At 32.7% G+C, this 18375-nt stretch overlaps 1 protein-coding gene across 1 annotated transcript; it reads right to left on the bottom strand.

The window, feature by feature from the left end:
- Nucleotides 1-4252: 4252 nt before the first annotated feature.
- LOC127726772 (perlucin-like) lies at nt 4253-17489 on the bottom strand. The gene is made up of 5 exons (XM_052234227.1): nt 17479-17489; nt 13715-13820; nt 8773-8863; nt 7735-7902; nt 4253-4323 (listed from the first exon to the last, which is right to left on the bottom strand). The coding sequence occupies exons 1-5, from the start codon at nt 17487-17489 to the stop codon at nt 4253-4255; spliced, it is 447 nt and encodes a 148-aa protein (XP_052090187.1).
- Nucleotides 17490-18375: the final 886 nt, after the last annotated feature.

Raw genomic sequence — 18375 nt, 5'->3', positions numbered from 1 at the left:
GTCCTACTGTGTTCAATACAGCTCTGACTTACATGGAATTTGGACATCTTCAACTGAAATAGAGAAAGTACAAATGGGCTACTTCTTAAAGACGGGTAATCACAATTTATTTTAAAGTCTTTTCCTGCAATCTTCGAAATTATACTATACAATGTAGAAGCATAAAATATCAGACAAAGAAAAATAAGGACAACATGTAAAATAATAATAATAAAAGACCAACGGCCTGATTTATGTCCATGTGTTCATCTCTTAATGCATTCTTTTATTATTGATTTGTAACTGTCTAATTGACATATATACAGCAATTAATTGCAATAATATTTTAGCAGTTATAACTTACTATATATAGCCCTTTTGAATATCTAATTTAAGAACGGAATAATTAATAATTTAATATATACATTTCAAACCTGCAAATCATTTCACAAGAAGAGGTAGCTTTTAACCCTTTATAGATACACAAAATATTGACATCAACACAATAAGTCATTATCGATATGTTTTAAAATTTGGAACGATGATAAGAAAAAATACGTCATTTAACCTGATAACGCATTTTCGTCCAATAACTTCATTCATTTATTTATATATATTAATGTTACACACCATTATACAAAACAAAGGAGATGACAAGACAATTTAAAAGCCATTATTTAGCACTGAGATTGAAATTATACAATGTGTATCAATATTTTTTTTCTAAATGCTTAGGTTGAAATATATCTTCCCATTTTCATAAGCAGGGCTTACTATGGACACTTTAATTCCCCCAAAAAAGTAACGTGTGATTTAATGAAAATGTCGAAATGAACTAAATATTTTCTCATAGTTTATGACAAAATTAGGTCTGTTCCGATACTTTACCATTTAAGACATTTTATAAAATTTTACAAATAATATATTCTTTTTTGTATGAATTTTGCGAGTGACAAGATATCACAATTTTACATTAAATTAGAATCGTTATACAAATCAGATAGACGTAATTTAAAAATATAAGTTCTGATATTTGACCGATTAATTATAGTGTCGTACGAACACATCAAAGATGTCATTTGGTCGATCTTTAATACTTTTTATTTATAAACAGCCTTCCCAAAACCTTCTCCTTAAAAATTAAATCTTGTCATGAACAATTGAAAAACATGAAGGCCGTACCTTGTCCTATAATAGTTTACTTTTATAAATTGTAACTTGGATGGAGAGTTGTCTCATTGACACTCATACCACATCTTCCTATATCTATGTACTAATAACTTGCAATATCTAAAGGTCTAAACACTAATCAGTTGTGCATTTTATCCCTTTTTCGTATTTGTTTTTCTGTTTAAAAAAAACAATTAAATTATGAAAAAAAACTTACTGAATTTTTTGGATCGATGTTTTCAAGTCCGACCTATTGGTGAATTTCTACTGGTTTTTCAACTGGTTGTTTCTTTACAACCTTAATATGTTATATAGATTTTATTCAGTCAACGTAAAAAACAATCGTTAAATGATTCAAAGTATAAAGTAAAGTTTTGTGATAAAAAGAATTTCAACTTGATGATATCGAAAATTTAATCTCCTCAAACAATTTAATATCATAGTGTTTTGATAACAACGTTATGTTATCATCTATCAAAGAACTTCAGATAAACCATATCTTTGACAGAAACATTCTCTTATTACTAGAAAAACATTCACAGTAGGGATATAGATATGGTGGCCTGTTTCCCATTGAGACAACTATTCATCAGAGACCAAACGATGCAAACAATACAAAGTGGCCTTTTTCATCCATATTTTAACAGTATTATTGTTTATGATGTAACCAAACTTAGAAAATGACCTCAAATTTTGCCAAGTTGGCTTATTCATGCAGAAGGTTAAGGTTATACTGTGAAAGTTCAATCATTACGTGTCAATTGTTTTTTATATAAATATAATTACGATAATGTACAGTTGCAAGCAATGATAAAACATTTCTTTTGTTTTTCTGCATACTAAGTATAAAAATAAGTAGTAAAAAATTGAAAACAACATGTTTAATAATTTCATGCGTCCGAAGCGCTTTTCTGGATTTACCTTCATCAGGAACGCTCAAAGCCAAACATTTAAAATCCGAGGGATGTATAAGTACCGAAACAGTTGAAGAGCTATATGACAAAAATACATACAACAAATAGCCAAATTCATCTAAGGTCAACTTTGCCTGAGGGAGTTGAAACCTTAGTTTATTTATAATTTCAAAATTTATCAACGAACAATTTTAGAAAGGTTTGTTATAAATCATGTCAGTACCGAAGTACTGACTACTGAGCTGATGATACCCTCGGGGACTGATAGTCCACCAGCAGAGGTATCGACCCAGTGATGTAAAAAATTGAAAACAACACGTTTAATAATTTCATGCGTCCGAAGATTGCCAATAAGACAACTATCCATTAGTGTTCAAATGACGTGGATGGAATTATTTTTGGATTACAGTAAGTCCATCAACAATAAGCAAAACTAATACATCACAGTTAGCTATTAAAGATCCCTACATGACAAAATGTCAAACAATTTAAACAAGGAACAATTGCCATAATTTATAACAACACAATTATCGGAAAACAAATTTAACAGGATGACATAACAAGACGGGTTTCCTCGTTGAAAGGTGACATTCAAGGCAGGTTTAACTGTGTGAAATGCTATAGATGAGTGTATGTAAAAAAGCATAACAAAAATACCGATCTCCAATGCAAATGTGTGTGTATTGTCATAACGTATGCGATTACAATGCCTTGTTTACACTTCTTAATAAAGAGAATCCAATGTAACAAATAATCACCATGATATACAAATAAAATACTTCTTGAGAAAGAAATAAATATATTGAAATAACAGAGATCTAATTAACGCATGTCTCTACCTGCACACAATTTTGCTTATAACTTCGTAACATCTCCATCGAATCGGATTATATGTAGTAACTTGCGGATATTAATGTTTGAACACTTTTCCAATAATATTTATTTTATTATCAGTTTTGTATATTTAAAGAACATAGAAAAATGTGAAACATACCGATAAAATCTGGACATGAAGCTCTTGATAAAAATAAAAAAAGAGGTTAAATAATTAAAAGTACGCCAGTTTTGCTGAAAGATTATATCCTCATTTTCGTTTTAATATGTCTACCAATTCTTCGAAAGATTATTTACAACAGAAAAACTTGGCATCGTTCAAGGAAGTGTCATAACAAACATTCAATACAACAAACCCTTGTCTTGGTTGAATACTATTACCTTGTCCACATATGACATATTCTTTACAACTACTGTGACCACAAAGACCAAAATCCTGAATCTCCAACTAATATGCCTTCGAAATAACTGTTGATGTTTCAATATATGTACCGGAAGAGGAAGGTATGGATAATGCTACATTTATTTGAAAATCAAAAAACTTTATAAATCTATCAAATAACATCGATCTAACGTATTCTTGTTAGCGCATCAAAATTCTTGCATTAAATACAAATAGGCAAGCACTGACAATATTTTCTCATTTTGAGATCTATTCTTTAATATCTATAATTGGTGCAAGTACTTAAAACGATATATTGCTTAAAGATGTCTAAACCAACGATGTGAATGTGGATAACAGATCTTCTTTAAGAAGTCTTAGCTCTCGACTAATTTTACCAAATATAACTGGATTGCTATTTTAGGCCAAATACGTCTATTTCAACATGTTTATGACTTCAAAGTGATATCACAATTTGTATATCATAATATAGCTAAAGTGTCCACATATCATCTTATTAATTCATCAATTCAACTATACAATTTTAAAAGAATTGAAGAATTTTACTTTTTTGTGTTTCTAGGGGTCAAATAATATATTTTCATATACCGTATCCTTTATCAATATGAAATTATTCCTTTTGTTGTTTCAGTAATTGTAGGTTTGTTCTAAAGATATGATATATTTGCAAAAGTGTTGTCACTTAGTATTTTACATATTGATAAACTTAAAGCATATTTTCTATTCATAATTGCACATCCTCAAATATCATCCGCATTTTAGTTTCATTTTTCGTCTATTTTCTGTAAATAGAATTTTGCCTTTTACATGTTTTTATTCAAACGTTATGCTTTTCTTTTAGTTATCCCTCAAATTGTTATTTTCTGGGTTTTGCTAATTACTGTCTTTCCAAACTTTTTTTTTGATATTTATTTTCAAAAGAAAAAAAAATAAAGCATTTGAATAACACATTTTAATAATAACCTATCTCTGTATCAGTATCTTCAGCCGAAAATCTGTTCGGCATTAACAAAATCTGTAGCTCTGAAAATAAAATAATGATTGCCATTATGATTCCTATAAAGTGTACCATAGGCTTTGTTCCATGGGATCATGTCCTGTCCCTCCTATACCATAACTGGCTTGTTGGAAATACTTAAGATACAATCAAATTCATAATTCGATGAGAGACCGAGAAAACCATACCGAAAAACGAAATAGTCGAAATGTCAAACAACTGTCTACAAAATAATACAAGGAAATCGGAAGACAGAGCAAAACGAACCCCAGTTAATACCGTGGGGGTTCTCAGGAGCCTTGGGAGAGTACGCAGATCCTTCTCCACATGTGGCACCAATTGGGTTGCTCATGATAAGTACATATTGGGTCATAAGTCTCATTCGGTAAGTTCACAATCAAAGAAAAGCAGAAGGATTTCGCTTCTATAATTGGAACATATATGTTGTCATCTATGACACAGATATTCCATAACGGTCAACCGACTCATGATAGCGTGCATAAAACCTTCGAAGGGATGATCTTAACTAAACCATGTGGAACCCTGGGATTAATAGCCTCCTTGTAATCGGCGATCCTCAATCATTGGAATCATGATAGAAAACGATAGCTCTGCAATATCATATTAACTAAGAGATATATACTCCATAGAAATATGCAGACGCTTCTAGAGTTTTGCTATATGGAAATGGAAAGCACACAATTGGAAGCTGAAATAATCACAACAGATCAGTTTTCCAAGATTGATTTCGTTATTTATAAAATAAAATATAATTAATTATGAATTGCTATATAATTATGACCACTTATAGTCATACATCCTATCGATATATTTTTGTCATTAAACAAGGTTATGCTTTTCTCAGACTGTAAACACATCTTTTCACTTAATCCAATGGATTTGTACTGCTTTTCGTTTAGTTTTATATTGTGCCAGGTTAAAAGGGCTTGAGCACTCACACATATATTTTAATCTGTCATATTTTTATGCGTTTGTTCCAAGGCAGTAGCCTGTATTTGAGTAGTTGTCGTTGGTTGCTATTTGCCATACAGGTATTTTTTTATTATCATTGTTGTCTATTATAAATCAGACAGTTGTGTTTTCGTTTGTAATGTTTTACATAATCTTATATCGGGACCTTTTATAATATACAAACGGTATAGGATTTGTTCATTATTGACGGCGCACGGGGACCTACTGATGCTTGCACCCACGTCATTTGGTCTCTAGGTGGATAGTTGTCTCATTAACAAGCATACCACATTTCCTTATTTTTACAAAACAAGTTTTCTTAAAATCTTACTCTTTATTATCGTTAAAAAAATCGCAGCACATAGATGCTTCAAAGGATACCGTAATTTTGATTGACAAAACAACAATAGCAGGCATTCCAAAATAATTTCCTAATCAAATATAATGAATCATAGACATGTGCTATGCCGCGTGCTCTTACACGTGCAATTCTCGACAACGTTAACGTTACTTCAATACACAGGAAAACAATGCTTATTTTTGTAATTGTATAAAGGTGTACTAGGGTTGACCGTGCGCTCCTTTTGATAATTGTATAAAGATGTACTAGGGTTGATCGTGCGCTCCTTTTGGTACTTGTATAAAGGTGTAAAAGGGTTGATCATGCGCTCTTTTGATAATTGTATAAAGATGTACTAGGGTTGATCGTGCGCTCCTTTTGGTAATTGTATAAAGGTGTAAAAGGGTTGATCGTGTGGTCTTTGTGGTAATTGTATAAAGGTGTAAAAGGGTGGCTCGTGTATTCTGTTTGGTAGTTGTATAAAGGTGTAAAAGGTTTGATCGTGTGGTCTGTTTGGTAATTGTATAAAGGTGTAAAAGGGTTGATCGTGCACTCTTTTTGGTAATCGTATAAAGGTGCGAAAGGGTTGGTCGTCTGCTCTTTTGGTAATTGTATAAAGGTGTAAACGGGTTGGTCGTGTGCTCTTTTTGGTAATTGTATAAAGGTGTGAACGGGTTGGTCGTGTGCTCTTTTTGTAATTGTATACAGGTGTAAAAGGGTTGATCGTGCACTTTTTTTGGTAATGTATAAAGGTGCGAAAGGGTTGTTCGTGTGCTCTTTTGGTAATTGTATAAAGGCGTAAAAGGGTTGTTCGTGTGGTCTGTTTGGTAATTGTATAAAGGTCTGTTTGATAATTGTACAAAGGTATGAAAGGGTTGGCCTTGTGCTCTTTTGGTAATTGAATAAAGGTGTAAAAGGGTTGGTCGTGTGCTCTTTTTTTGTTATGTATAAAGGTGTGAAAGGGTTGGTCGTGCGCTCCTTTTGGTAATTGTATAAAGTTGTAAAAGGGTTGGTCGTGTGCTCTTTTTGGTAATTGTTAAAGGTGTGAAAGGGTTGGTCGTGTGCTCTTTTGGTAATTGTATAAAGTGTAAATGAAAATAGAACTTTATTAAAAGCGTTCATCCTGCACATACTTTGCAAACTGTGCTTCGTTCAACGCATTACATCCCAAATAAAATTACGTAAAGAAGCATGCAATTCTTAATTAAACGATACCAAAGGTATATATCCTTGATAAAAAATTGACACTGCGTATCTGTGTACCATTAAAAGGAAATTACTCATACTTGCATTTAGATAAACAATACATGCTGTAACTGACCTTCAATTATTTTTTCTATTGAAACAACATGAGATTATGGAATTTGTCGGTTATGTTTAAAGCCGAATTTTCTGCGGGTGTACGTTCAATGATTTTTTTCTCTCGAAGAATAGTTTTCCTATTCATTTTTACACTTCTGAAATGGGGGATGGTCATTACATATAAAAAATTTGTAGGCAGATACGTGAAATGGGTTTTATTCATTCACACGAGCAAACCTCCCTAATTACGAATTATATCCACTTTATGATAAAGCAAAATTAAATCGAAAAACATTTGAAGATCGACAAAAAAACGAAGTATTAACCAATGTATAAAAAGGAACAACAAGAAATGGTCAAGATAGCCTGTTATGACACAGACACATGATGCGGTGTTGATAAACCAGTTTTACGCGCACACAAACATCCCCTTTGCCTATCTAAAATGCAACTAAAAACCGAAACCGTGCGCTATCACTAATTTAAGTAATGGAAAAATGATGACGGCTTATAATTTGGAAAGCAGGTTCATTTATCATCTTTAAGATCTTTTAACCATAAAAATGTAATGTTTAGCTGTTTTAATTTTCTTTGGGTGTAAGCGTTCCTGGTGAAGGTTAATCCAGAAAAACGCTATGGACGCAACAAGTTTAAAAAGTATTATTTTCATGTTTTTCAAATAAACCAAATCATTTCAAGTTTTGTCTAATTTTAAAAGTCCTTGTTGTGTGTTAACATCTTACATCTGAAACTTACTGTTTTTCACAAATGAAATGGACATTTCTATCGTAACAATCGTTGTCGGTCCAATTCAGGTTATCACCATCCAAATAACACATCAAGCAGTTCTTTTTTATAGAAAGTGACGCATTATTATCTGGTTTACCTGGTCCCCAGGCTGTGTAACCTTTTTGTGCGGTACCACTCTCTACCCAAAGCCATTGCCCTTCAAAAACTAGATCTGTTGCTCCAATGAAAAAGTTTCTGAAACCTTCTCCTGTAAGTTAAAGACATTTTCTGCTGCTGCATATGAAATTGAAATACTCATTTGTCAATAATTCATGAAACACATTTAGTCGGAAGAGTTAAATAACATATTTCTACATCATTGATCTTTGATGGATAGTTGTCTCATTAGATCATACCAGATCTTCTGAGTTTTATATTTCTATATAACAGAGAGCGGCGTCCTCAATGCTTTTAACTTGGTACGCATGTTTTACCCTAGAATATTATCATTATACAGTTGGGTCAGTTCTAACCTCTTTTGAAATTTTTCTGAAACTTGGAGGAGAAATGTTCTAGAACCACCATAGAACTGTTCTCGCATACGCTGTTCTGTCATAGAACAGTTTTGGACAGTTCTAAGAACAGCATCGGGTAAACATATTCAGCTTTAATAAAAATGTAAAGTTGACTCACCAGTTAAACTGTCATAAACTGTTCTAGTTTGTATTGTCGAAAACTGTTATAAACTATAACCGTTTCTGACAGTTCTAGTGTCATTAGAACAGCTATAAAACCGATTATACCAGTTATGAAGAGAGGTAAGAACCGATCCCGAATGTGTAATGTAAAAAATATTATTCGTGATGTTATTTTGAATATCAACAGCTAACTTTTTTCAAGCAGTATGCTTTGTGTCAACCAAAAATCGTTTTATCTAACATAAAACCACATCATAAACAAACTAAAAATAAACTTAATTTGTTGTTGTTATGATATTAAAAAAAAAACAACATTGAAGCAACGGTTGTCTATGATAGTTCCTTTAATGTGTCCACGTCTACCTATCTTTTTTGTTTGGAAGCCGCCTCATTGACTTATGCCTCATATCTCTGTTTACTTATATTTTACTAACCATCTAAGATACTGAGAATTTTTTTCATAAATGAATGTTTTTCTGCACTGTCATCTGTCGCTAAATAGGCCTGATGAGATCTACAGGTGTCCTAATAACAAAATGTAAATATATTGTAGAAAAAATACAACATTCTATTCACTTACACATTTGTCATGTTAACGACTTTTTTTCAAACTCCATTGTTGACATCTCATTGAATTTGATCATGACTAGCTCCATTGATTTAATAAATGAGTTTTAATGAGTTTTATGGTTGTGAATCACAGTTTATGACCAAACAAAGAAAAGACCCTTCTAAATATCATTCTATCAATGATAAATCCAACTGTTATCTTTATGAAATTTTTCGTTAAATAATAAAGAATTTTCAAACTATACTGCCGAAATTTACCCGAATGAACTAACTTTGAATAGATAACACATTAAAACCGATAACTAACACAGGCCTACAGCCTATGTTGATACCTATATATTGCACTGCACAAGATCATGATTTTCTCTGACTGATAATGACGTCTTTGCAATAAATCCATTGGATGTTGGATGTGTACTAAATAATACTTTAGTCTTATATACCTGATTTGCTTTGAACTACCGTTCAGTTATCCATTCATTTGATGTGTTTGAGCTTTGCCATTTGCTTGGGACTTTCCGTTTAGAAGTTTCCCCGGAGTTCGGTATTTTTGTTATTTTACTTTTCAGTAACAATGAGTACTGCCAAATTAATATTTTGTGTCCTTAGATTTTTTGTTAGCTGTTTTTGTGCTTGGTATCGATCTTATTAGTTTGTCCCTTTTCAATTTATTTCTACAGTTTGTTCTTACGTAGTTCTATAACACCACTGTCCAAAGTTAAAGAGATGATTAGGCGCCCTCAAACATGCTTGACCCCGCCACATTCTGTATGTGCCTATCCCAAGTCAGGAGCCTGTAATTTAGTGGTTCACGTTTATTGTTGTGTACATAAATCAGCCTGCTAGTTTGTTCGTTTGAATGGTTTCATATTGGTCATTTAGGGGCATTTTAACGATTTCTTGCCGGTATGGGTTTTGTCCTTTGTGAAAGGCATTGCAGTGACTTATAATTACAAGATTCTCCGTAATTTGGTCATCTCATTGGCGATCATATCACATCTTCTTATTCTTATATTAATAATTAACATTCACACATTTGATGATTTTGACCCTTTATCCTTACATGTGGAAATTTGAAAACAGTGTCGACGAGGAAATGCCTATCCTTTTGGAGTTCCACAGTACAACTAAGGTTTTGTTTTGCTATGTTTAGTGTAGTTTCCTTTTTTGTTTCCTTTCAATTTGTCTTCTTTTCATTTCCGTTTTTCTTTCTTTATTGGTATCTCCAAACTTCTCATTAATTTAAAGAGATTTTGCTCTATCTTTTTTATGATAAATTCTTAAGTTTTTCAAATATGATGCTGCAGTAAAATGCAATGTCTCCCTTACTCTATCAATACCTACCGCTAGTTCAGTATTAAAAAAATTAGAGCTATTTTCGTGAGACCAGTTGCATATTTTGACAGTTTAAGTTGGAACAATTAAGGAAAGTTTTTTTTGGGGTAAAACAAATTATAAGTACAAGAACGGTTTAATAAATTATCCTTCTCTAGAAGAAGTCAGTTTGATTTTGCAAACATTTTTTTTATTTAAACTTCGCTTATACAAATTTGACTTGCAAGAAAACAATTCGACGTCATTTTGTTGTCGAGTCATGCCTATGCTATCTTTTATATGAATTTAGTTAGAAATTCTGCATGTGCTCAGCAAGTTCGGTTAATGTCAAAGTCCATCAGGAAGACCGATATCGCTAACTATTCAGACAGATTTGTTTTTTATAATGGTTTAAGGTAAAACGATGATATCGATGACACATAATCTTCAAATGTCATGTTGATGGTTTATTAATACCCTGGAACTGGAAAGATTTTGTGATATTTTTTGTATGTCTTCATGCACTTATTTTATGTTTCCTGTTATACATCTAGTTTTAAAGTATGAAATCGTTCAAATTATAATGGCATATTGTTATTCTAAACTGTTTCCCAAAATTGATCGCCCTGAAGATCATAAAAAACATTTTATTAAAATAAAGTATGTCAATAAAGGTTTTGATTTTGTAAATATTGCCGGTATTTTTAACGACCATTCTGTTAAAGAACAAATTCCTGGATATTTTGATAATACTGAACTCCCTCTTATTTGTTATATTTACAAGAAATCTACCCGGAAATTTGTGTTTAATTATAGCCAAGTCTGTAAAGATGTAAATATCAGTGAAAATACACCTACGTCATGTAATTGTAGTAATTCCGAATACACATATGGCCCCATTTCCCATGTTATAACAGGAGACCTTAACATCGTTCGCGACCGAGAGTTAAAATCATTCCTCAGTAAAGGACCTAAATATCGCCCCCCCCCCCCCCCGTCAATTATTAATTGGAATGAGTGTCGTAATATCATTCACAACTCACTTCGTGCTTACTGTTTGAAATGGATAAAACGGGAAAAAGCTGACAAAAAATCTTTGGACTCTTTTTTTAATTCAGTAATGAAGATAGTTGATATACGTATACAACATTTTAAAGAACATTTTACTCTTAACAACAACCATAAAAATCCTATTTCTCGTATCAAACATAAACTAAAAGAACTAGCCAAGGAATTTGTTTTTGTCCCGGCTGATAAAGCTGCTAATAATATCTGCTAATAATATCATTATAGTTTGACGTAAATTTTACATTGAGGTTCTGCAAAAGGAAATCACGAATTCAACAACATTCCAACTGACTTCATTTTCAGAAAACGATATCTGTAACAAACATAAACTATTAGCTACTTCTTTACAAGCAGAACCAAATACAATGAAAGTCCCAACTATGCACTGGCTTCCAAAGCTACACAAATCACCTTACAAATATAGATTTATTTCGTCTTCAGGTCATTGTTCCACTACTAAATTGTCTATTCTACTTACTAGTACACTTGGTACAATCAAAAACCTGATAATAAATTGTTCTAATAAGGCCTTTGAAAATAGTGGAATTAATTACTTTTGGAGTGTCAAAAACTCATTGGAAGTACTTGATAAATTACATGCATATATTGGTGATTTTGAATCTGTTCAAAGTTTTGATTTTTCTACCCTATATACCACTTTGCCTCATATTCTTATTAAGAAAAAATTCACACACCTAATTAAATGGGCATTTAAAAAGTCGGAATGCGAATACATATGTTCAAACTCTTTTAGGTCATTTTTTAGGAGCAACAAACAAAAGAACTATGTCAATTGGACATGCTTTGATACTATATCTGCCCTTGAATTTTTACTTGATAACATTTTTGTTCGCTTTGGAGATTCCGTATATCGTCAAGTTATCGGAATTCCAATGGGGACCAACTGTGCACCACTTATTGCGGACCTGTTTTTGTATTGTTATGAGTTACAATTTATGATTAAAATCAGCAACGACCCATCGAAACAACATCTGATACAAAAATTTAACAATACTTTTAGATATTTGGATGATATATTGGCTCTCAATAATGACGACTTCAGTATGTATACTAAAGAAATTTATCCTGTTGAACTTACTTTAAATAAAGCTAATACTAACAATGACCACTGTCCTTTCCTCGATCTTGATATCTATATCATTAACGGGAAGCTTAATACAAAAATTTATGATAAAAGAGATGATTTTTCATTTCCTATCGTTAATTATCCATTTTTAGATGGTGACGTTCCATTGTCACCATCTTATGGTGTTTATATATCTCAACTTGTACGATTCGCTCGTGTATGTAACAACGTATTAGATTTTAGCGAGAGAAATTTATGTATTACTGAAAAATTATTACACCAGGATTTTCGATATCATAAACTAGTCAAAACATTTACTAAATTTTATCATCGGTACAAGGACATCATTCATTAATATAACTCAACATGCAGACATCTTATACGTTCGGGTATTTCACATCCAATCTTTTATGGTAATATTCTTTACAAAGCACAAAAATGTCAGTATTCACCTCAAAAGCTAACAAAACCTTTAAATAGACTTATTAAGAAGGGATATAGTTACGATACTGTTGTCAGGTCATTAAAGATTGCATATTTTGGCTTTAATATTGATTCACTTATAGTGTCTTTGCATCGGAATTAAACACATTTGTTCTAAAACTAGTTGTTGGCATGACACGGGTTATGTTCTTCTCATATATTTTATGACGGTATAATACTAAACCCCTAACAGGAGGGATTGTGCCTGATATTCATATGATGAAGACATAATCTTTCAATCAGTTTAATTGAGGTCTGTAGCTGGCATGTCAGTAACTGCTAGTAGTCTGTTGTTATTTATGTATTATTGTCATTTTGTTTATTTTCTTTTGTTTCCTATTCTGACATCGGACTCGGACTTCTCTTATACTGAGTTTTACTGTGCGTACTGTTGTGCGTTTGTTTTTACTACATTGGCTAGAGGTATAGGGGGAGGGTTGAGATCTCAAAAAACATGTTTAACCCCGCCGCATTTTTGCGCCTGTCCCAAGTCAGGAGCCTCTGGCCTTTGTTAGTCTTGTATTATTTTTAATTTTAGTTTCCTGTGTATAATTTGGAGTTTTGTATGACGTCCATTATCACTGAACTAGTATACATATTTGATAAGGGGCCAGCTGAAGGACGCCTCTGGGTGCGGGAGTTTCTCGCTGCATTGAAGACCCATTGGTGGCCTTCGGCTGTTGTCTGCTCTATGGTCGGGTCGTTGTCTCTTTGACACATTCCCCATTTCCATTCTCAATTTTATTAAAGACAGCATGAATCAGTTCGATGGACAGATAATGTCCCATGAATGCATAAAATACGTGACTACAAATCGTTCCATTTAAATTAATTTAAATTCTATAGAAACTTACATGTGCCTCAAACCAATTTTTCTTTTCAGGACTAAACAAGAGACATTCGCCACGAAATTCTGCCCAGCCCTTAGGACACTTGAAGTTGACGTCACGTGTATTATACCTGAAATATAGCTAAAGTAAAGTCCTATACTAAGATAAAAATATAAACGGGATTAATCCCACCATATTTCGTGCCAGGCTATATGCACCATAAACTGGCCAAAAAACTCACAAAATCAGACGTTTTCAACCAAGGGACCGAGTAAAAAAACAACACCCATGCTCCTAACTTAATACAGGCGATATTAATTTCTATTTCCACCGTTCTTGAATGATATATATATAAGCTGTTAATTGGATCGATGTTATGAGAATTATCGAGAAAAAAAAGCAAAAGAGCAGAAAAACGAACTCCAATGAAAAATCAAAACGGCAAGACCCTTATCAAATGGCAAAATCAAAAGCTCAAACATATCAAACGAATGGAAAACAACTGGCATATTCCTGGCTTAGAACAGGCATATCACAGCGTAACTAAAGGGGCATGAGTTGTGTTTTAGACAAAAATCGAAGTACGATTTTTCTAACTGTTTTGAACATTTATAAAAGTGAAATATTGAAGATGCATAACTCATTATTTTGCATGGAAATAATCGCGACCACAAATTATGATTGTATTATTAACGTATAAAAATATCACATGCTTACTACAACAATATCAACACATATTCCATGACGTTAGTACCTTGAAAAATTGTCTATATCCTATAAACATATACTAGAGACCGACCTTCACATAGATGAACTAAAACTTTGATTATAATTGAGAATGGAAAGGGGGAATGTGTCAATGAGACAACAACCCGACCAATGGAAAGAAAAACAGCGTAAGGCCACCAATGGGTTTATAAACACAGCGAGAAGTCTTTATTTCAAAATGTTTAAGTAAAATTGAGTATAAGCGACAGCTTTGAGCCATCAAATAACATGAACTGCGGATGTAAACTATATTGGTAAGGTACTTACTACATAGATTGCATGTCGCTAGGCAGAACATTTTCAAGCCGCTATTACATGCAGATTGATCGCACATGACACGTGAATCATCCGCACAGGATGGTACAGCTTGTGTTGTAACTGTTGTTCTAGCTTGAATTGTAGTTGGTACTGAAAATATATATATATATATAATAAATCACTTTTTCAAAATGTAGCTATTGTCTTAAGTTGAGATGTGAGTTCACCGATAATTTTGGAGATGTTTAGGTTTTATTAAAGGTTAGATCGAAAGAGACAATTTAGTAATACCTGTTCTCTTTTACTTTGATCTTGTGGAACTTATGAAACTAGTGAATCTGGAACTACTCACCGTTTTGTTTCAGCTTGGTTTGTGGTTTTCATCTTGATTGATTTCTTTGTTGGTGCTTTGTTTGACTACTTTCGTCGAATATATATTTTCGTTTTCCAATTGTATCTTGGTATGTTTTTCGTGTTGTGCAGTTTTGATTTCCGTATATTGTTTTGAGACTGTATTAGTGTCAACTTTGTATATGTATGTGCTTCATTGACACACTTTATTTTGATTGTTCCTTTAGTAAATGTGTATTTATTATTTTTTGCGAATTAAAGAATCGGTATAAAAAGTTGGTTTACAGTCATTCCAAAAAATGCTATCGTTAAAGACTTGACAACGGTTTCGCAATTATATCCTTTGTGGATAAGTCTGTTTATAGGTTTGGTTAGCTTTTGAGGTGAATGACGACATTTTTATGCTTTGTATAGAATATTTCTATAAAAGATGGAATGTAAAATACCTGAACGTATAAGATGTCTGCACTTTGATTAATATTTACGAATGACGAAATCAAATATGTTTTTACATGCACTAGCAAATCGAACAAGTTGAGATATATAAACACCATAAGATGGTGCCAAGGTGACGTCACCTACTAAAAATTGATACTTAACAATATGAAATGGAAAATATTTTTATCGTAAATTTTAGTATTAAGAGTGGTTTTAAAGTTATGCTGAACATGTAGGAACACTTATTACAAGCTGGACATCAATTACTAGTTTTACGGTGTTTAATAGAGCGGGTACATTTTGATGACAACCATGTTATCTAATTGGTCTTTTGAAAAGACTGCTTCTGAAAGGTTTCTGAATTGAATAGTTTTGTTTTACCCTGATTTAATCACATTATCGTCCTTCCCTTAGTCAATGTCACCCAGCTCAGTCGATCCGTAATTCTCGTATCGCGACTTTGAAACGTGAACAGAACTTCTCATGAACGTCACAATTTCTGAGGGCGAGTTATCAGCGACGTCACAATGTATGAGGAGACGTTATCAAGCTTACTTTGGCTAGAACACAACTCTCTAAAGTAGGTGATAGTGACCACTAATAGTAAATTTAATAGATTATCGGACTTTCTGTTTATAACTATGGTTTAATATCAAGGTAGAAATCCGATAAATATATATATATATGTAAAGATAAGAAGATGTGGTATGATGTACAATAAGACAGCTCTATCAGAAAAAAAAAAAGAACAAATATACCGATATCGTATGGGCTTCAAAAATGAGCAGAAGCCATACCTCATAGTTAAAGTAAATCGAAAGATACGAAAGGGACAATCGAAATCATAGGTAAAGGGGAGCGTTGGCGCCTTCAAACTCTCAGGTTAAGGCAGGGTTGGCGCCTTCAAATGAGTTTACCTCCGCCACATTCTGTATGTGTCTGTCCCAAGTCAGGAGTCTGTAATTCAGTGGCTGTCGTTTGTTGCTATGTAACATATTTGTTTTTCGTTTATTATTTTTTACATAAATTAGGCCGTTAGTTTTCTCGTTTGAATTGTTTTATATTTGTCATTACGGTGCCTTTTATGGCTGACTATGCGGTATTGACTTTGCTCATTGTTGAAGGCCGTACAATGACCTATAAGTGTTCATTTCTGTGTCTTTGGTCTCATTGGCGATCATACATTTTCTTATTTTAGTATCATAAGTCGAAAATAAACTGACAACGCTATGGCTAAAAAAGAAAAAGACAAACAGACAAACAGACAAACAATAGTACAAAAACACAACATAGAAAACGAAAGTTTTAAACGAAAATAGTTTCGGAAAGGAATCGTTCTATTTACAGAGTTTGATATTAAAACGTTCTTTTCAGACATTCTGTAATAACATCATATGCACACAGATTTACAAAAACAGTTTATCGGACGGTAAAAATTGATTTGAATCGGGAGTTGAATACCTGACAAGTCGTGAATCGTTATAGTTTACAATAAAAACAAATATTCAAAATCTCCCTTTTTTTTAAACTAACTATCGTCGGGAGCTAAGCAGATGCCATCCAGAATAATGCAGGTCTTTTCATAGAAGATCTCTTATAATTGCAAGAGCCTGAACCTTTTGTATTGAATTGTCTGGGAGAAAGATTTTAAAAGCTGATATCTGGATTTCATCGCAATAGGTAAATTTAGACTGATTGATTGCCTATTTGTCATGATCATTAACTAGGAATCCAGGCGTTAATTTAGCTAAAGAAAGGCTGCGGAATATATCAATTGAATTGTTTGGGTGCATATGATCTTGAATAAAGTTCATCGCGTGCTCCACGTTTAAATCATTGCAAGAATATTCAATAAAGTTTATTCATTGAACAGTGAAAAGAAATGAATAATGTTTCTATGATGAGTTTATTCATCAATTCAAGCATTGATTTTGTTATTGAATAATTAAGACAGATCTAATCATTTATCTTACCTCCTATACATTTCTGGGAATGTGATTGGTTGAAAGCAACCGCGTGGAGACCGTGTATATTTCATATTAGGTCAGTGACGGGGCTTATTTCAATACACAGTTAGTAGTGGTGTTACGTTCCTTTATAGAAATAACACGGTGTTGAGGAAAAATCTGAAAGGTTTCAACATACGAAGAACGATTGAAATAAATTCATAAAACACATTTAAAGCTAACAAGTATTGTTATTAGATATAGGAAGATGTGGTATGAGTGCCCATGAGACAACTCTTCATCCAAGTCACAATTATAAAGTAAACCATTATAGGTCAAGGTACGGTCTTCAACACGGAGCCTTGGCTCACACCGAACAGCAACCTATAAAGGGCCCCAAAAAATTACTAGTGTAAAACCATTCAAATGAGAAAACCAACGGTCTAATCTATACAAAAAACGAGAAACACTTATGAACCACATAAACAAACGACAACTACTGAACATCAGATTCCTGACTAAGGACAGGTGCAAACAATTGCAGCGGGATTAAACGTTTTAATGGTACCAAACCTTCTCCCTTATCTGAAACAATGGTGTAACATCACAACATAGAAAGACACACTATAAAATATCAATTGGAATGGCTTAACTCAATCGAAAAACGTTGTAACACAAATTAACACACAATGAACGAATAAATTTGATCTATAATGATACAATGTAAATACAAAGTTAATAAAAATAAGGGATGAATGATTAAAGTAAAAGTATTATACCGCTATGAAATGTTAAGCAATTTCAAAAAACATCAACTTTGAAAAAAAAAAAGAAGGTTATACACAGGTAAATGAAAATAATTTTGTTGTTAAGTATACTTCTTCTTCTGTCTGTATAATCTTCCGTTTAGGAATACCAAGAAAT

The sequence above is a fragment of the Mytilus californianus genome, unplaced genomic scaffold, assembly GCF_021869535.1.
Source record: "Mytilus californianus isolate M0D057914Y unplaced genomic scaffold, xbMytCali1.0.p SCAF_18, whole genome shotgun sequence".
Lineage (NCBI taxonomy): Eukaryota > Metazoa > Mollusca > Bivalvia > Mytilida > Mytilidae > Mytilus > Mytilus californianus.
This window is presented reverse-complemented; position numbering and strand designations above follow the sequence as displayed.

Excerpts from the sequence above, each read along its gene's own strand:
- LOC127726772 (XM_052234227.1), bottom strand. Across the intron at positions 8,864-13,714 it reads AAAATTGGTTTGAGGCACAT|GACACCTGTAGATCTCATCA; the intron begins GTAAGTTTCTAT and ends TTTTGTTATTAG. Across the intron at positions 4,324-7,734 it reads CTTGATGTGTTATTTGGATG|AGCTACAGATTTTGTTAATG; the intron begins GTGATAACCTGA and ends TTTTATTTTCAG.